This window comes from Lycorma delicatula, chromosome 5 (genome assembly GCF_047948215.1).
Source record: "Lycorma delicatula isolate Av1 chromosome 5, ASM4794821v1, whole genome shotgun sequence".
Lineage (NCBI taxonomy): Eukaryota > Metazoa > Arthropoda > Insecta > Hemiptera > Fulgoridae > Lycorma > Lycorma delicatula.
The window spans coordinates 127,286,082-127,308,117 of record NC_134459.1 but is presented as its reverse complement, the minus strand read 5'-3'; the positions used below and the strand labels follow the sequence as shown (position 1 = coordinate 127,308,117).

Here is a 22,036-nt window from a genome sequence, read left to right as displayed (position 1 = left end):
TTCAAGGTCTGATCGGTCACGAAATTAAAACCACTGTGAAAATAAAAAACTTTTTATTTGTAACAAGCACTTATATAGTTACGCTATTTCTCTACATAGTCGCCGCTCTGATTTAGACTTTTGTCATAGCGTGGTACCAACTTTCCAATACCCTCGTCATAGAAAAGAGCCACCTGTGTTTTCAGCCATGTTTCTACACTGGTCTGCAACTCGATGTCTGTGCCAAAATGTTGTCCTCCTAGCCAGCGTTTCATGAGATCAAAGAGGTGAAAATCGGATGGAGCCAAGTCCGGGCTGTATGGTGGGTGATCAAATAGTTCCCAACGAAAACGCTGCAGGAGCTTCTTTGTTACAGCTGCAGTGTAGAAACATGGCTGAAAACACAGGCGGCTCTGTTCTATGACAAGTGTATTAGAAAGTTGGTACCACGCTACGACAAATGTCTAAATCTGAGTAGCGACTATGTAGAGAAATAGCGTAACTATGTAAGTACTTGTTACAAATAAAAATTTTTTTATTTTCACTGTGGTTTTAATTTTGTGACCGATCGGACATTGAAAAAAAAATAACCCTTGTATTATCCTATCTTCGTTTTAACTAAAAATTGAAAAAAAAAAGGATGTAGGGAGATATTTTATTTGAGAAAAAAATTAATTTTGAATAACTTTAATTATTGATGAAGTATAAATAATACATTATTTAACCTCAGTGATCTATGGGTTTGTAACTGATTCTATATGTACAATTTCCTCCCCTCTTCACTAATAAATAAGCACTGCCCTACCAGCTATTCTAAGGTACCAGCATGATGACACAGGTTGAACTACGGCAGCCAATTCCCATGATAATCATTCAAAAAAAAGGAGTAAAAGGTAAGGGAAGGGGAGGGATGAGATGGGATGATCAATTCCCAAAGGAGTTTCTTCTATAGGGGCAATTTAATGTCTTTACCAAGACCTTGTAGTAGGTTTCAAATATTTATTGTAAATTCTTGACATTTTGGCAGTTACAGTAGAGACTCTCTTAACAGTTGATGGGAGTTCCCTTGGTATAGGGGTAATTGATTCTGATATCAAAAAACTCAAATAATAGAGATCTTGATCTTGAATCACAATAATCTTTTGTGAAATCGGAATTCAGTAAATTAGTGGACGTAACATATACAGGAAATTTTTTTTTCTAATAGAATTATTACAAAATTCTATAATTAAAAGGTTTTAAATACTTCTGTAGTATTTGTAGGGTGAATATTCAAGAAAATACTCATAAACTTCACTGGAGTATTTCATTTCACTACATGATATACTATATTTCCATGATATATATAACAAAACTGTTTGTAATTTTGTCATACAATTTTATTTTTTGGAAAAATACACTTTTTTTTTAAGAAGTATGACTAAGTGATGATTAAATTCAGTACAAATACAACAATTTCTTGTTTAAATCAGCCAAAGAAATATCACTTTGCAATTCTTGCCAGTAAATGAACACATTTGTAAGATTTGCTGTTACTTTTTCAAGCAATACTTTCTTTTGTATTATTGATCTCTCTTTCTCTTTTTGCACTATTCTCCTTTTTTTCTTGATGTATGCTGTTATTTTTATATTTATGACAATTTCATAATGATTGAAAGTGCAAAAAGTATTTGTTTTTTATTAATCCATTCTTCAGTATTTTTTTCTGCTATATGTCCCCACCTTTTAATTATTGTTATTATTTTCTTATTGGAAGGTGCTTTTATGACTGTAGTTGTTTTTGGTCACATTTTACTAAAAGGTTTTTGTTTAAATATTTCTATTTTAACACTATACATTATAACTTAATTAAGGTAGCTTTTAGTTACAAGGAGCTTGATTAAGTCTCTACAAGTAATAATATTAAACTAAATTTCTTAATGACAGATATTTAATTAAACTTAAATAAATTTTTTTTTTTACTTGTCTTGAAGACAAATTTTATTAAAAAAAACCTAATATAAAACAAGTTAATAGAATTTTGTAATAATTCTATTAGAAAAAAAAATGTCCTGTATATGTTACGTCCACTAATTTACTGAATTCCGATTTCACAAAAGATTATTGTGATTCAAGATCAAGATCTCTATTATTTGAGTTTTTTGATATCAGAATCAATTACCCCTATACCAAGGGAACTCCCATCAACTGTTAAGAGAGTCTCTACTGTAACTGCCAAAATGTCAAGAATTTACAATAAATATTTGAAACCTACTACAAGGTCTTGGTAAAGAAAATTGCCCCTATAGAAGAAACTCCTTTGGGAATTGATCATCCCCTCTCATCACTCCCCTTCCCTTACCTTTTACTCCTATTTTTTGAATGATTATCATGGGAATTGGCTGCCGTAGTTCAACCTGTGTCATCATGCTGGTACCTTAGAATAGCTGGTAGGGCAGTGCTTATTTATTAGTGAAGAGGGGAGGAAAGATAATAAGATATAATTAAAATAAGGTATTTCCAACTTAGGTATCAAATAATTGTGTTAAATATTGGAAACATATGTAATAATTGTAACTTTTTCTTTCTTTATTCCTTTCTGCAAATATGTAGGAGTTCATATAAGTAATAAATAATCAAATTTTTAAATTATTCCAAACTGCAATTATAAAATATTATTAGTCATCAAAGATAAACTTAGTAAATCTTCAGTTTTGTAAGTAATTGGTTAATGCACATTGTTCATTTTATTTGGGTATTGGTGAGCGGTGGTGTGGGACTACATAGGATTGTAAACAGAATGAACCATTATGCAGTATAAAACAATATTCAGGTTTTAATCAACATGTGTGTTAATCTCTAATTGTTTGTGTTTGTGTTTTTATCTCCTGTCTGGCACTGCAACAGTACAGTTTTTTCACCCACTTAAAATACTCCTTCCAGCTTGTGTGAAAATTGTACTTACAAAACTCAGATTTCTGTACATGGTACACAGAATAGTATTAAAAAAAGTTAAATAATAAGTATATTTAAAATTAAAAGTTAAAACTAATCATTATGTAAATAAAAATATTCTTTTAACAAATGAACAGGATTAGATATATAATATTATTGCAGTATGCTTTTAAAATTTGTGTTCTTGAAATATTTTTTTATCAATGGACATTCCTTTATATATCTATATTGTTTACTTACAGTCTAGTCTTTGCACTACACTGCATAAAGATAATCGAATACACTTGTTTCAGCTTTGTTATTCTTTAACAATTATTTGAGGTTTACATATTGTAAAATAGTTCGGCCTTTATTCTTTGTTTTTGTGCATAATAATAATATCATAGTTTATCTTTAAAAAAAGCAGAATTGACATAAAAGGACAATCAATTGGCATTCAAAGTGGGAAGTTTATTACCAAACCTTTTTACAAGATGTATTCAACTGTATGTAGAAAAAAACCAAAACAAAAATAAAAATCTAATAGAATCCTGAACTTAATTTTCATTATGCATTAATTATCATTATACATATTGCATGTTCTTGCTGTGAGATTTTATTTGAAGAATAAACTCTGTACAAGCATATTCAACATTTTTGAATGAACAGTTTTGAAGAAAAAGAATGAATAAAACCAAAATAAATAAGTCTTTGTGTTTCTAAGCTACATGTAATGAAAATTCTTCTTAATGCATTTAAACCCAATGAAACTATTTAAAACATATGCACATAATGATCCCAACTGAAGTTTTTACGAATATTCATACCAAGAATTTTTTTTTTAATGGTTCTCATTCATTCTATCTAAACTATTCCTGTTATCTTATGTAAAATATTTTTTTATCTTTCATTCTTGAGTTTTATTTCATTACTCTTGTTTGGAATATATTAAGTAATTCTTACTATTATGGATTAATATCCAATTAAAAAGCAATAGTGCCTTTAATTGAAATTTGCAGCTGCTACTTTGCAAAACTACCATTAAATTTATTTTAAAAGATATGTGAGTATAGTCTACCCAGTATGCATAATGTAAAATTAAATTTTATTATTAATTTTTTCTAAAATAAATTAACATAGTTCTTATTATTTTTAGGTATATGCCAAAAATATATCAAGCAGCACTGGCTAGTGCTACTCTTTCAGATGAAGTAATAACTTTAAAGAAATTAGTGCTCCGAAATGCTGTTATATTAAAGCTGGAAGAACCTGACCTTGCTCCTGTTTCTCAGTTAGAACATTTTATACTTTATGCTGAAGATAATGATAAAGCAGCTATTTTATACACACTTTTAAAACTGCAACTTGTACGAGGCAAGACAATAATCTTTGTAAATACGGTAGATAAATGCTATAAGTAAGCAAAGTTTTTATTAATTTATTTGTATATGTACAATTTGTATATGTATATTAATGAATAAATACATATGAATTTTAAATATTGATAATTTGTAGGACTTTTACATAAATCAACTATGTGGATATTGAACAGGACAGAACAGTGTTACAGATTTAATATTAATATAAATTATTTATTTATGAATGTTATAAATATTGAATGCTTCTGAACTTGTAAGAGCACCCAATTCAGTGGTTGTAGCAGCCATAGTGTTGTGTACCATAATTGCAACTGCCACATATGTGTGACTTGTAATATTTTTAATTTTCTGTGATCTTTGGTGACTAACAGTATAATATTTTGTCCTAATTTTATTCTATACAATGCATAATAGTCTATGATTTTTGTTGTATTTTCAGGTTTAATCTATTATTTTTTTATGAATTTTAATAATCTGTAGTTGAAAACAAAATAAAATTAATCTGAAAGAAAATTAAGTTCATAATTAATAACTAAGTAAAATGATTAGCTGAACATTGTATAAATATTATTGTGATGCTAATAATTTTTAAACTGATGGTGAATATGATTTATGTAATTTAAAAAATAGAAACGACTGTTGAAAAACCGTAATTAAAATGTAGTACAATAAATTTAATTGTTTCAACTGCTGTGTCAAATAAAGTATTCCAGCATTCTAGACCCAACCCAGTTATAGAAGTAGATGTAACAGAAATTGCACCTAATGTGATAAAAACTCTAATTAGGATCATTTAAATAAATGCTGATCCATTTTTTTACTTGTAACAGAATATGAAATAAGTTTTAATCATAAAACTGAAATTTTTCAGTCTTAATGAAAAACTCCACTAAGGGAAAAGTAATGTTTCGTGAAAATAAAAATTCAAACTTTATTATTAAAAAATTCTCATTACTTCTGTAATGAGAATTTTATTCTCAGTTACATTAAGATTGATTTTATATGAAATTCTAAATACCGCCAAACATAGCATAATTAATATCAAGGATGCTTATCTAAAATTTATTTACTGTTCTTAGGACTACTGTGTATTGGGGAGAAATTTTTATTATTTTATTTAATCAGTAAGGTAAACCTTAGAACAATGAAAATATATACAAATCATTTATATTTATAGCAGCTTAGAAATGTTGTATCTGACCTTCAAAGAAATAGTGCTTATGAATCAGTGTTTATCATACCTTTGTTCTATACCAAAGGGTGATAGATTTTCATAGTCATTGTTAATTACTATGAAAGAAAAAATCTAGTTTTGATTTTAGTTTGAACTTAGTATGTTTAATAGTTAGAAAATAATTTTTTAATTTTTCTTTATTATTGTCTATTTCATAGATTGAAATTATTTCTTGAACAATTCAGAATTGCTACATGCATTCTAAACTCTGAGTTGCCTGCAAATATTCGTTGTCATGCTGTATCTCAGTTTAATCGTGGAACTTATGATATAATAATTGCTTCAGATGAAAAGGCCTTAGAAGATCCAGTTGTTGATTGCAGTCATCAACCAAAAAGGTATTCATTTAATTATTTATGGTATCTATTTTTCTTGTTATTCCATAATATAGATTAAATTTTACTATTATTATTTTTACATATTTGACATGTTTCTATTTCATTGTTTCTAAATATGTAAACCATTTGTTTATCATCTATTATGTACAGTTACATAAATGTGTTAATATTGTTGAGGAAATAAGTTTAGAAATATGCTTTATTTATAATGCCTTTTTCAGATATACTTACTTTAATATATGAATTATTTCTATTTATTTATTTATGATCAACTTGTTGTCTGTAACTAAAATCATTGTGCTAGCTATTTTATTTATGCATAATTTATCGTTAATTACAAGGTGCAGCTGGTAATGCACATTCACACTTATTGAGAGAACAAAATATTGTTTTGAGTGCCATATGCTGCCTCTTTTAGCTATATCCCCCCCCCCCCCACACTATGAGTATGCCAGGTTTCATTGAATTCCATTCTCATATTTTTTTGTCAATAGCTATTGCCATGGTATGGTGTCTGCTATACCCCCACACTTAAAACATGTAGTAACTGAATTTTTAAAGCTAAAACGTGAACCTTAATGACATTCATTGTTTAAATCCTGTTCATGATCATAAAACTGATGATCAAACTACTATGAATAGGAGAATAGTGAAATTTTGTGAGTTGTACATGGTAAAATGAAAAACAAAACTTTTTTATAGTATTTTGGGTTGCCAAAACATAAACATGACACTCCACCCTGAAGCTTGGATAACCATGAATTCTGTACAATATACAGGATTTTAAAACATTTGAGTAGACATGTAGATTCATTTTACTGTTCTCACTAAAAAAAATATTTTTTAGTGTGAACATCAATATATTGACCACTGTTCTGATTAAATTCAAAAATCAACTTTACTACCAGACACTGTAACAAAAAAACTTAAAAAACTAATAATAATTGACTTTTGCGGGATCCTGCAAAAATTAATTCTATAATTACATCAACAAATAAAATAAAATAAATAAAAAGTTTAAAATGTAGAAAACATAACTATTCTAACAACCAGAAAATTTATAACAGTACAGCTATAATTTTATTTTATTTGTACTGTCAGTACTGGAATGATGTAAATTTAAAACAACATATCTAAGTTTATAAACATTGTTGCCAACTGCTATAACTCACTATATTTTTAATTAAAACATCATCTTCAAATACAAACTGTTGGTTCATTATTTCATGCTTTTGTTTAAATGTATAAATATAATAGTTTTCAATTATTTTTTTATTGTTATTACAAAATTCCTAAATTATTTTTGCAATTAGTAATATTATGCTTACATTGCAACAAATGGTTGGCTACATCATCCTCTCTTTCTGTTTCTGTAAGCATTGTAATGTTCTATAAATCTTTTCTTTTTTTTTAAATATCTGTTAGTTTATCAATATAAATTTTATTACATTCATTACACTTAATTTTTTATTTATTCCCCTTGTCCTCTATCATTTTTATTGTTATTTCTTAAATATTTTATAATATGATTATTTGGTTATTTTCTTTTTAAAATCTATTTTTATTGTATACATTAGTCATTTTTTCTATTATTTTATTTTTATAATTGTATTGTAATAATAAACTGTTACTAATATTTGTGTTATTTTCTTGTAATTTTGTAAAACTATCATGGTACTTTATACTCTGTTTTTTAAATACTTTTCTATAATTTTACATTGAAACCATTAATTATTACTGCTATTTTTTTTTTTTTTTTTTCATCTACTTATTTTTTGTGTTATTTTCATTGTATTTTGTATAATGTATAGCTCTAAAATCAGGTTTTTATATATTTTTTATTTTTATGACCGTGGGTGATTAAAATTTATGTATATTGTTTATATTTATTTCAATTTCATTATAATTATTAAGTTTATTTAAAATGATCAAATGTTAATTATTTATAACTAGATTATGTATGACCAAATTATGATGTACATATTTTATCCATAATAGTACTTGGTGTGTACTCAATAGACCATGAACTATAATACTTTTACAATTTTTTGAATAAAATTTTCAGATGTAATTGTAGATATAGGTGTGTTGTCCTTCTGTTGACCATCCTTCTGTTTATGAATAACAGCAGTAGCTCTTATATTCAAAATAATTTTGAAGACAAATATTCCTTACAATGGTGATCAGTGTATTAGTACATTATGGGGTTTCCTTTAAGTTATTTTTTATTATTTCTATTGTTTTATCAACTGGTATATTAGGGTACATTTTCTTGATATCATAACTTAAAATTTTAGTGGTAGAGTAAGTAGCTTTAATAGAATTAGACCTTAATTAGGCTTTAATAGACTTCTTAACCATTTTTTATACTGTTTATATTCAAGATTCATTTTTATTCTAAGAATTTTAGCTATAAAATATACAAGTGCTATTTTAAATGTATTAATGATCTTATAGAACTATTTATGTAATGTTACTTCGGTAATCCAGTAAGTTTTGGGGGTTTGTTGTTGCAAATTTAATGGTTGTTAGAATGTTTGTTTTCTAAATTTTTAGTTTTTATTTCATTTTTGTTATTTGTTGATGTATTTATAGGTTTTCCTGTTACTGTGTTTGGTGGTTAAGTTGTTTTTTTTTTGTTTTTTTTTTAAATATTTAATTTTTTTGTTGAAAATTCAAATAATTCATTAACATATTGACCACTGTGCTAATAAAATTTAATATTAAATGAAATGTAAACCACCAAGATACAGTAAATAGATAAATCAAACTTATCATATTAATTCCAAGATATGATTTTCATGTGATCCTGCGCTTTCAGTTGTTATTAAATCAAAACATATTTATTTATAATTTGATTGATTTAATATTACATCATTCCAACACTGGACAGCAGAATTTGTATAATTCTGTTTAAAAATTATGTAATATTAATCATTCCAGTTCTGGACAGCAGAATTTGGTATTCATCCATAATAAATTTCAAAACAGTTTAGACAAATTATTAACAAATCAAATAAATACCTTTTCGTATAAGTACAGAATTTAATAACAACTGAAGATGCAAGATCCTACAAAAATGGATTCTTGAAATTAATATGTAAGTTTAACTTTTACCGCGTTTTTGGTGGTTTATATTTCATTTAACATTAAATTGTAATATAATACCTTTAATAAGTAGTTACAGTTAAGCAAATAAGAACACTTGATAAAACAGGTGTGCAGGATAATTATGTAGCAGGGAAAGTAATATAAAGTAATTAATGTATGTAGCAATAAAAATTATATTACATCTTGTAAATTAATTTATAATTTAACAAATTATTTAAATCACAATAAAATAACCCACAAGATAAATTAAGTAGTGGTATTTGTAGAATTAAATTTAATTATAATGAAACATGCATTAGTTAAACTAATTGGTCCTTTAAACTAAGATTTTTAGAACATTTAAGAGCATACAAATACATGATGAATTTTTCAAATGTTCCTGATCACCTCATTACATATTGACATATATACAGTATATAACACATATAGAAAACAACCTAAAAATAATAAAAATAGATAATTATAGTAATAAACTTTACGTTTGGGGAAATATTACATTTACATTCACTTACAAGTGAACAGGTAAATTTTGAAATATTTAAATTGACTTACCTCTTTTAATAGCTTTCTTTACAGAAGTGTGTATTCAGTTGTTCATACAACTATTAGATTTTGCTTGTAAAAACTATGCATTTATAATATTAAAAAAGTATTTTGTTATTGAGATGAATTCATGTAATCCAAAAGTTTATAAATCAGTAAGTTTATGTTAAATTTGCTGTTTTGGTGAATTCATAGATTGCTTTTGTTAATTATGTATAATTAATTTATCTTGTGGAGTACTGTAATCAAATATTAATAATTTGTATTAAAACAAATACTAACTTATATTTGTCTGTATATGTCCGATATCATACAATATAACAAAAAACATCAAAATATTCAGTAATTTTTTAAATATGCAAAGTTAGAAATAGGGAATCATACACAATAACTAAGCTAATTATATCTTAAAAAGCGCTCGTTTTGGTGAATGTTCAAATCTCTTCATACTGTGAGTGGTAGTTTAGTGTTAAATCTTTATTTTTTTTTTTTTTTTACGTAATTTTTTATTTTTACAGTTTATGAAATTACTTAATATGGAGAATTAGATATTAGTGATGTTTATTTTTAAATTGATTGCTTGTTTGGCAGCAACTATTTTATTTAAATTTACGTTTTGTTTAAATGTACTTTATATATTTTATTTCTTTGTTATTTTTCTAGCAAAAAAAGAAAAATAGATAAAGAGTCAGGTGTTGCAAGAGGCATTGATTTTCAATTTGTATCAAATGTAATTAATTTTGATTTCCCGTTAGATGCTGCATCATATATACACAGAGCAGGTCGTACTGCTAGAGGCACTAATAAGGTTTGTTCTAATTTTTTTTTGTAGAATTATATGCTTTTTAAATGATGCTAACTTAGTGTAATCTTGCATATTTATATTTACAAGGATCATACAGATCCCCTTTTTCCTTTTAGTATCTCTTTTTTTTAATAAAATAGCCAATAGAAAGTAAGTTTTGTTAAAATTAATTATTTGATGGTATTTCAGTCAATCTCTTATTTTAAGTTTTTTAAATCTAATATTTCTGTAATTCTTCTAATCTTATTATTTTAATTATAATTATTAACAATCTCAAGAAAATCAATAAAATCTAAAATAATTATCTATTTCTAAAGTACCATATATTTCAAAATGAATATCAGGGTTTTAAAATTATGTTAATACTTATTAAGGTTTAGCTACATTGATAAGTTATACATGAAATGAAAGAGCAACTTAACAGTTTTTCCTATAAGTGTTAAGTTGAGCAACGTTTGTCACATGGCACACATGCAGCTGATAGGAGAGTTCATCCCATACTTTATTCACAAAGTCTGGAGTAATTGATGCAACAGTTGCTTCAATCCTGTTTCTCAAGTCGAGTAGATCAGCTGGTAACAGTGACACATACACTTGATCCTTTATAAACCCCCCAAAGAAAAAAATCACTCCGGGTCAGATCAGATGAATGTGCAGGCTGCAGTAAACAAGCCCTGTTATCTGGTCCTCCGCAACTAATCCAGCAGTCTGGGAGAATTTCATTCAACCACTCACATACAGTGTTATGCCAGTGAGAAGGCACACCATCTTGTTGCCAAATAAAGTTGTGTGGTTCATATTGCAGTTGAGGAAAGAGTCATAGTTGTAGCATATCAAGATAGTTCATTCCAGACACGGTTGCTTCCATGAAAAAGAACGGCTCGTAAACTTGCCATCAGGATATGGCACAAAAAACATTCAGTTTTGGGAGTTTCATTTACAATGGAATATTTTGTGAGGATTTTCTGATCCCCAGATATGCACATTATGAGAGTTTACTTTTCCATTAACATAAAATATTGATTTCTCACTGAATATGACACTATAAAGAAAGTCTTCATCATCACAGTGCATCATTTCATTTGCAAAGTTAGGACGCAAACCATAATATATAGACTTTAGAGCTTGTAGCTCAGTTGTAAGCGTTTCCGTAAAACTCTCCTCACAGACGTCACTGGAATTGCTAATTCACGGCTAGCCTTCCTAATGGATTTCCTAGGACTAAGCACAAAAGACTTAACATTTTCTTCAGATACACTCACACTCAATCGTCCTTTACTCTTCCCTTTAAAATACAACCAGTAGTTTCAAATTATGTATACCATCTATGAATGTTATTAAACTCAGAGGATCACAGTTGAACTTCAACCAGAATGGACATTGAATGGTAATTACAGATTCATACTTTGCAAACTGCAAAACACAGAATACTTTCTGTTGGGGGATCGCCATCTTTGCTAGTAGCTGTTTCAAGCAGAAGGCACAGAAAACAGTTTATGAGCTTGCGCATAGCTAGAACTGTTTTGAGTTGCTCTTTCATTTTATGTATAACTTAATCACTGTATATGGAACTTGAGAATTATTACATAACTTTAAACCTCTGATATTCATTTTGAAATACTAGGTATTTTCTATAACTGTTTTGTGGTTTTTAAAAAATGACACATTAGATACTTAGGATTCCATTTTTCATAAGGCCTAATATTGTTTAGAGAGACATTTTAATGATTGATTTGTTTTATCACTGTTTTCTATCCCAGTTATCATCTTTATTTTTATATTCTACTTAGTTTATGTTTAACAATAGTAATCATTTCAGCAGTTACTTTTACATCTCATTAACATATATATTTCAAACGTTTTATTTTTCTTAACATTTATTGTTATTGTATTTTTCATATACATAGTTCAAATCTTATAAGGAAATATACAGCTTACAAATGAAACATTATGATTGAGTAATATATTTCAAGGAAAACCAAGTAATTTGAATTTTGATTTGTTCTTTTGAAAATTGTTATATGGATGTGAATTTTTTATATGCTGCAAAATCCTGAAATTGAAAGGGATGAAGTAAAGCAACATGATAACAGTCTAAGGCACATTTAATGACTGTTTCCTTTATATATTACTAAATTAATAATGTTGGGTACAATTTCTAATGTTATTTTATCCATTAAAAATTAAAATTAATACTTTTTGTCCTAATTGTAGTTGTAAGAAGTGACCACCATAGTTGTAAAAAATCACCATACTTAATTTATTAAATTTCACTATTTGCTTTTTTTTTTTGTTGTTGGTTCTTTTTTATTTCTTTTTACTATTTAATTTAAGTAATCAAATAGTAATGAAAGTAAACATTTTCTAGTTAAATTTTCTCAGATTGAAAACAAAATTGATTGAGTTTATACAATAAATTCCACAACTTTATAATTTGTACTATGAAATATCATCATTGAAAATTGTAAATGTATACATTTTATTTGAGTAAATAAATTAAATCTTGCTATTATAAAAATACTGAAATGTTTTCATTATAGAATTTTGAAGCGTAATTTTACCAAATAAATTAATGAATTAAATTTTTTTGTGAAATGTACATTACAAAGAATTTAAATTTTTTTAATTACAAAATTGTAAAATGTACATTGTTAAATTTTAACAGTATGAATTCATGAAACAAATATTAGATGTTCAGTTAATTGAATTATCATTGCTAGAAACTAAATTGTGCATATACAAAACAATCCAACAAGTGATTGAAAATTAAAAGTGATTAATGATAAGAAGGTGAAATTTTTACCTTGTTGAAATAAAATAAATAATAAATAAATAAATAATTTTTAAAAAATTATTAATTTTTTTATCACAAAATTTAAATTTACACGCCTGGTGTATGTGTTTCCCACATCATTATTCAATAGTAATTTAAAGTTTAGTTTTCAAGTTTGTTTATAGTCATTTTTGTTTCTTTTTGCCAATATGTAGCTAAATTTGGTTACATTATACTGATAGTAGTCAATCTATCAGTTGTAAATTAGATTGACAGGAGTTACTGAACAAAATAGTGATAAAAACCTGAATAAAATAATAATAAAAAATTTTAACTTTAGGAAAAGTTTGTAAAAGATAATTACAAAATTCTGTCCTTGATTATAAAAGCATAATGTTTCTGATCATTGATTATACAATAAAAAAATTTGGCTCCTATAAACTTGCAATATTTCTTTTTTTTTATTAAATGCAGAATATTATTAAATAATGTAATTATATTATTATATATATTATATTATTAAATATAATCTAAATTATTCTTTTACAATGCAAAAATGCCTATGTGATTCTACAGCATGAAAAAAAAACAGTTTCAGAATCCTAAAAAGCAGTTTGTGTATTCTCCATCAGTAGAGAAGATAAAATCTTGTTAACTTGAAGTTTAAAACAATTTGTTTAAAAATGTTAACTTACTGTAAGCTATAATCCAGTTTTTCATTGGTATTAAGCTGTAAAATTGTAAACTTCAAGTTAAAGACTGTTTTTAATTAACTTCTGCCAAAAGTTTAATAAAAATTAGTTTTTTGTATGTAATAAATAAAGGATGTGTTATGTTACTTGTGATATGTATGTATAATGTTTTATCGTGATTTCTTTCAGGGAACAGCATTATCATTTGTCAGTGTAAAAGAAGTAAAAATTAAAGATGAAGTTGAAAATCAATTGAAATCCAGCCTTTCAGAAAATAACCTTTTTAAGTAAGTTTGGGTATCTGTGGTGAAGTCTTCAAAATAATAAAATTGTTTTAACATCAAATGTTTTATAAATTAAGCAGTCAATTTATGTTCTGCAGGGTGTACTTCCTCCTTAGATAAGACTTAGAATTTTCAAAATGCTACTTATCAAGATCTTCATTATGTCAAGAAAGTTTATTAAAATATACATGCAAAGTCCTATTGTATTAGATTGGTAATACCTTATTTGTATTACAATGGTAGAATAGAATAATAGTTAACAAGCCATGATCATTAAATATTTGGAGACAACTCATAATTAAATTAAAAGTAACCTGCAATTTTTTCTTTCTGAGAATTTTTGTAGCCAAATCCCATTTTTACTTACAGTTGAGGTATCAAATCAAAGAATATGTATGTTAACTGATTGTCAATCAGTCAAAGTGTTTGTTGATTGATTGTAGTAGTAAGACATCTAGTTTTAATTAATAAGCATCTATTTTATCCTCTAGTTTAACTTTTTATGCAATTCATGAAAAAAGGACACTTATGAAAAGTGTTCTTAAAATAGCTAATAGGCAGAATTCCTTCTTGACCTTAAAATAAACAGATATCACACCGACTACCAGACGTTGGCAAATTGAATTGCATTGAATTATTGTAGCAGCTCAAGGAAGTGCAATTCCTTACTAAATGGAGGAGAGCGGAGGAAAGGTTATTCCTTTATCTCCACTATATATTCCGCTATTATAATATGTACATTGTCATGAAAAGGTATTAGAAATCAGACTATTTGTTTTTACACATGCACATTCACAAGAAGTATTTTTCAATACTATAGTTTATGTATCTCCTTATATTTGAATTTATAAAATGTTGTTACTTCTATATAGTCTCTATTTATTATATTAATATATTTATTCTATTTACACGCAACTGTAATAAAAATGTTATGTTTTTTATTTTTTTAAGGAAGTATAATTTTAAGATGGAATTAGTTGAAGGATTCAGATATAGAGCTAAAGATGCGTGGCGTGCAGTTACTAGAATAGCAGTAAGGGAAGCTCGTTTGAAAGAAATTAAACAGGAAATTATAAACAGTGAAAAACTAAAGGTAATTTATTTGTTATTTTTAGTCAGAAAGTAATTGCATAGATAAATTCAAAATAATAAAATATAAAAAAATATAAAATATTTATTAAGTACAAAAAGATGAAATATTCCAAAGTAACAAAATTTTCTATCAGCTGGCTGTTGCAATCAGTATTAATAACATAATGCAAACAGAAATACTTCCTTTAAAAGAAATTATTAAAAATTTGTTACACTGAATCTTTCCCTAGCATGGTAGTTTTAAATACTGATATGTGTATACAGCTGTATCACGAAGTTCTCCAGGACTTTCATAACCTATTTTACTCATGAAAATAATGGAAAAAATTTATATAAACATTTGTTCTAAAATGCTTTGTTTGCAAGTTATGGCAACTGAAAGATTTCGTTTGGATTGCAGCTACCCCAGTGAAATGAGGTCGTACTAAAATTCTTAGAATATTAATAAAGAGGCAAAATTAGTGATTTCTTATCACATGTAAAATCACATAAAATAGCTTCCAGACTCGTATCTGGTATAGTTTTTGAGGAATCGGGGGTGAGACCAATAAATATGGGTAAAAAAAACTGTTTTTTTTATTTTTGATGTACAAGCACTTTGTTAAATGGGTGATAAAAACATAAAACTTAAAACAAAAACTTTTTTTAACAAAATTTATATCAAACTTAATTGTGAATAAAATGGTGTAAGATAAGTTGAATAAAACAAAGAAAAGTTAGAAAAATTCAAATTTTATTTAGAAACAATATACTAAAGTGCATTTATTATATGTACCAGTTTATAATAAATGTTTAAAAATATGCCCACCATATTCAACATATTTCTTGGCATGCTTCTCTGCTATCTTTGTTGCACTTTTTAGTTTTTACGGCTGTCCTTAAGTTGCTCAGCCGCATCCATAATGCGAACAATTAATTCCTCACAAGAGCACATTTTTGTTTTGTACATAATATATTCCATCCATCTTCAGACGCAAAAATCTAAAAGTGTTTGTTAGATTAGGCAATTTTGGTGGCTAGGAATGTGGATCTCCACAACAATGCATTTCTCAGGGAAATGCTGATTTAAGTGAGTGGAAACAGCACAAAAGAAGTGAGGAGGTGCACCATCATGCTGGAAGAATACTTTGCATCTCAGTGTTAGAACATCTTCAAGTAGCTGTGGCAATTCTTCTTGAAAAATGTGCAAATAGATCTCAGCATTTAAGCAACCAGGTAATATGAACGGTCCAAACAACTGATTGTGAAGAAGGCCACACCGTACATTCACGCTAAATTGGTGTTGAGGATTGTTCACCATTTTATGAGGATTTACTTCATCCCATATATACTCATTGCATAAATTGTTGACACTATCTTGAATGAAAATTGCCTCCTGCTAAACAAAACATACATGTAAAATTGTCAGTTTGTATTCTACCAATTGCAGTACTCCAAGTGAAGCAGATCATCTCCTGGGTGTAGATGTTGAACTGGATGTTTATGATAAGGATAAAACTTGTTGTTTTGTTTAAGTGTCCTCCAAACCATCAAATGCTAAACTCCGATCCATTCAGAAAGATGTCATGTATGTGACAGCTATCGATGATAGCTGTCGTGTTGGACAGATCGTCCGTAGCTAGTAAAAATACTAGCGAACCTGTAGTAAACCTGTTTTCTGTAGATTGCCAAAAGTCGTGCTAATTGTTTTGAGATCTGGAATCTTATGATTTGGAAAATGCATTTCATATTCTACTGCAGCAGCTGTAGCGTTACCATTATACACACTTAGGAATACCATATCAGTGTATTCCTCTTTTGTTAATATACACTGGGGTAGCTGAAATCTGAGTAAAATCTTTCACTAGCACAAATAAAGCATTTTAGGACCATATGTTTATATGAACTTTTTCCATTATTTTCACGAGTAGAATAGGTTATAAAAATTAAAGGGAAAACTTTGTTATACACCTGAAAATTGGTGTTCATGCTTATAAAGTGATCAGGCCATTCTTCTTCACCAGGCTAACGATTTCTAATGCTAGTTATTTAGATATCTTACAGGAGTGTGCAGTATTACAAATTGAACATTGGCAACCCAACATTTACTTCCTATAAGATTGCCCACCATCACTCTAAAGCAAATACATGCATTTCAAACTATATACTCCCTGTTTATCTAAATTGAATTTATTATTATGTTTTAATGTTTCAGAAGGATCTTTTTTATTTATATAATTCATTTCTTTGTTATTCATTGTATATGCCGTTTTTAATTCGAATGATTTAAAGATTTTATTAAATTTCCTATAATTTATATTATACTCAATTTTAACGTATTCATTTCTGTTATAATTATTTGTTAGCTTTATTGTATCATGAAATGCGCTAAATGCAATTTAGAATACATTGGTATGACTAATCGATCTTTTTCGATTAGAATTAAAGAACACACCAACTGTATAAATAAAGGAAATAAAAAACGATCTAATTTTGCCAAAAATATCATGGAACACGGTCATGATTTTGATCCAATAATTTTATTAACATCCTTGAATGCTCAAATGACTTCTACAAAATGAATATCATAGAAAAATTACACATATACTAGAAAAACAAAAACTGATGAATGAACAAACATATTTTGAAAACGATATTTTATTAAAACAAATTTTAAACAATAATTATTGATTTTATGTTGGCCAAACTGTTATTATACCATATACATAACAATTGAGATACTTTTATCGACTAGACATACAAATGTATGACTTATTTTATAACTTGATGATCGATTGTTATATTTATGGAAATTTTATTTTATTTTTATTTTGATCTACATCAAATTAATATATGAAGTGAATACTTATATACAAGTTTATATTCATCCGATCAATCCAAGTACATAATTAATAAAATAGGATAACATCATCTACCTTATTCCAAAATCCAAGCACGAGTGCTTTTACAAGTAGTACCTTGCATCATCAGTTGCTCCATATAATTTTTAAAATCGTTCGTTGCAAATTACACATTAAAATTAAAATTAAAAAACCTGTACTATACATAAGATTTAAAATTGTTAAAAGATCTTTTTTCAATTTTAAATCTCATGTATAGTATAGGGGTTATAATTTTAATGTGTAATTTGCAAAGAACAATTTCAAAAATTATATAGAGCAACTGATGATGCGAGGTACTCGTGAAAGCGCTGTTGCTTAATTCTGGAATAAGGTAGGTGTCATCATATTTTATTTTATTATTTCTGTACTTGAGTTGATTAAATTAATGTAATTTGTATAGTGCAGAGGAATATGATTACTGAAAGATTGATTTTTTGAAAAATATACAAGTTTATCAGATGTTCCTGAAGGTGAAAAAATACTTCCAAAAGTGCTAGAACATAATAATTAATTACATTGGTTGGTAAGCAGAATTATTATTTATATATACTTATAATTTATTATTGCCCTGTATATCTGATAAAAAAGTAAATAAATTTTGCAGAGGTTGTTTTCAGCTATTTCAAAAATTGAAGATGTATTATATGCTAAGAGTTGCTCCAGAAAAAAAGTTAAAGGTCCCTGTATAAGAATCTAGACAGATAATTATAATAGTACAGACATATATATAATTAAAACAAAGCAATCATCCAAAAGTAAAAGATGGTTTTAACATTATTTATAATAACCTTAAATGTTGTTTAGTATTTTTACTAAAAAATCTAGTTTTTTTCAGTAAAAAATCTTATTGTAAATAAGAATAAACCGAAATCTGATTCTAGATACACTTTCCAGTACATCTACTTTGTTACGACTTATCTCAATTTATGAGAGTGACGGGCGATATGTATATAATTAAGAGCAAAATTAATTTAAAAAAATTACTATTAAATCCAAATTCAAATTTAATCAAATTAAAAAATCAAAAAACAAAAATCAATGTAACCCATAATAACCTTCTTATTACTGCATCTTGACCTAACATAAATCTTTAAAAAGAAAAAAAATTTTCATTACACTCAACGACAGAGATATACAAGAAAAAAAAGTACAAAAAATCGTGGAATATCATTTAAATTACGCGTTCCTCTAAAAAGATTTAAAAACCGCCAGATCTATTAAATTTCAATTATAAAAAATATACTACCTTAGAAAAAAAATTACTAATTAAGAATAACAGGGTATCTAATCCTGGTTTAAATTCAAATTTACATAGAAAAAAAAAAATTATTATATAAATTTCACCTAAATACAAAATATTAAAACCAAATAAGACTAAATTCTAAAAAAATTAACTTGAACCTGAGGAATAACCGCAAATGTTGGCACAACATTTTTTGGTTCTATATATACATTTTTTGGTACCATATATAAGTGATCTATACGGTTCAGTGGTTGTTTTCATTATTAATTAGAGGTAACTGTACGTATGACAAACTAGGCTATATTTATACGTAATTGAACTACTGTAGCTGTTGGCAGGTTGTACTGATTCTGTTCATAAGTATCTTAAGAGAGCAATCTTTTACGTATTTATTTATTATAAGCAGCCATCAGTTTTCAAATTAATGTGAATTCAATCAAATTATTAGTAGTATTTTAATTAAAATTATAAATTAATTGTTTAGCTTCTGGCATTTATAATTCTAGACTAAAAGCCTGATTTGACGTATCCACAGCATACCAGCTAATATGCTTTTTATATATTAGCTGATGTAAAAAACTTAGATACTGCTAATAGTTTAGGCCACACCTTTACTCTCAGAATCATACGTTACTGGTGTTAATTGTTTTCTTACATTCTTTTTTTATTTTGATATCTTTTTTATATGTTCTAAATCTTTTATAACATTCTAAATGAGTTAAAAGTTAGTCAAATAACAATATATATTACAGAATTAATATATAACTACTATATTCTGAATAGGTGTAAGGGTAAAGGAAGAGCTTCTGAATATGATTTGGCTTAAGAGTATTACAATATTGTAACTATAGACTTGTTGTCAGTGTTGTCTTGAAATAATATTTTGTTCTAAATGATATATTATTTATGTCAAACTGAACCAAGTTTACCTTCTTTTTTACTGATTTCAAAATATTTGCAGCTATGTTTGAAGACATCAGAGATAGCGTCACTAGTGACACTCAGCTGAAGTTAATGCTGTCAGGTTTTTAAGTCAGAGTGATTCAGCATTAGTTAATTTAGTGTATTGGTATTTTGTAGTTTAGGACATTTGAAATGTTTTATACTTGTGTTAAGATAAGATCTTTTTACAGTTTGAATGTAATGTTTGAGTACTTTTCAGTAATGGGAGGGGAATTGTGTTATTACAAATTTTTTTGTTATTAGTGTGTTTATCTAAATTTTTAAGTTTTTATTTTTTGTTATTTTTTTGATGTGATTAAGTTAGAATTTTATGTATGCGATTAGGTTAGAATTATGTACTGATTTATGGTGCAGGATCTGCGAAAGTAGACAATTGGTATTAGTTTTTTTTTAAGGTTTTTCTGTTACTGTGTTTTGGTGGTAAGTTTTTATTTTTTGAAAACTAATAATAGCAATGTTTTATTTTTATTTGATATATTGATAAACAGGCAAGAAAAATAACTGCAATTCAATCCTTTGGTGAAAGCACAGATTTAAATTACAGGTTCTCTTCTTGACTGGCATGTGAAAGCCACCCAAAATGTTCGGAGAGACTGATGGACAGTATTATTATTACAAATTTATTATTAATTAAAAATTACGTTAGTGGAATTACAAATTTTCATTATTTAATTTTTCAAAATTATATTTTTATACATTTAATTCTGGATTTACTATTATATATTTTTGTTTTTATAATTGTTATGAACTTACAAATAAATTCATGTTAGTGAATTTCTTAATGTGTACTATATAAAGAACACTGACAAATTGATAGATTTGTTTTAAAATTAACCTATACAACTTTCGAGTTTGATGAACAGATAATATTTGAGTTTATAGAAGGATTGTTTGTAGCTTGCACAACTTTCCCAAAATTTGAACCTACACACACCAAAGAAGTGAAGTACTTCACTAATTTGGTGTGTAAAATTTGGTATTTTGGTTCATTAAGGGTTAGTCATTTTGTATTCATGAATATTCACTGGCAGTGTGAATAATAAAATATATAGTAGCATGCAAATTAATCTGAACAGGGAATTTTTTTATTCGTATGTTGTGGCTGCACTGTTTGACCACACTCTTTCTTTAAGTTGTCTGTGTAATGTGAGGTTATATATTTTTTTTGTTATAAGTATTGTTCATGTTATAAGTGGTGTTTTATGAAAGTTTTATTTCATTTTTTACTATAAAATAATATTTTTGTATTTTTTGTTGTGTGTGTTTTGAATATACAATAATGGACATAACTCCAAGAAAGCATTCAAAAATTGTTTCCCTTACTGAGCATACCAATATGACAACAACAAATAATTTGTAAGTGGACTAGGGACAATGAATGTTATCTTAAAACAGTTTAAAGAAACTGGTTCCTTTAAATTTGAAAGAAAAGGCAAATGTGGCTGTAAAAGAAAAACTACTACAACACAAGATCAGTTATTAGTGAGAAAAGTAAACTTTATCCAAAATTAACTGCTCTTGACTTAAATTGAGAATCAGCAGCCAGTAGAACAAATTTACACTTGACAACTGTTAGACACAGACTTCTTATAGCTGTTGGTCAGCTAAAAAACAGCGTTTAACATCAACAATGTGGAAAAAAGGTTCTTGTGGACCAAAGAACATGCTAACTGGATCAAAGATGACTGGAAATATGTTATGTTTTCTAACGAGTCAAATTTTTATGTTCAGGAGCAAATGGTTTCATATATTAACTAAGCATTAGATGAAAGTACATCATAGGCTCATTCAACAATTGGTTAGCA

At 27.0% G+C, this 22,036-nt stretch overlaps 1 protein-coding gene across 1 annotated transcript in view; it reads left to right on the top strand.

Moving 5' to 3' along the window:
* The window catches only part of Ddx56 (putative ATP-dependent RNA helicase DDX56), a 33,256-nt gene that overhangs the window by 8,722 nt on the left and 2,498 nt on the right, over positions 1 to 22,036 (top strand). Inside the window, exons 5-9 of the mRNA XM_075367046.1 lie at positions 4,049 to 4,309; positions 5,664 to 5,843; positions 10,161 to 10,305; positions 13,957 to 14,054; positions 15,003 to 15,144. Coding sequence (XP_075223161.1) covers positions 4,049 to 4,309; positions 5,664 to 5,843; positions 10,161 to 10,305; positions 13,957 to 14,054; positions 15,003 to 15,144 — 826 coding nt within the window. The remainder of the gene's footprint in view (positions 1 to 4,048; positions 4,310 to 5,663; positions 5,844 to 10,160; positions 10,306 to 13,956; positions 14,055 to 15,002; positions 15,145 to 22,036) is intronic.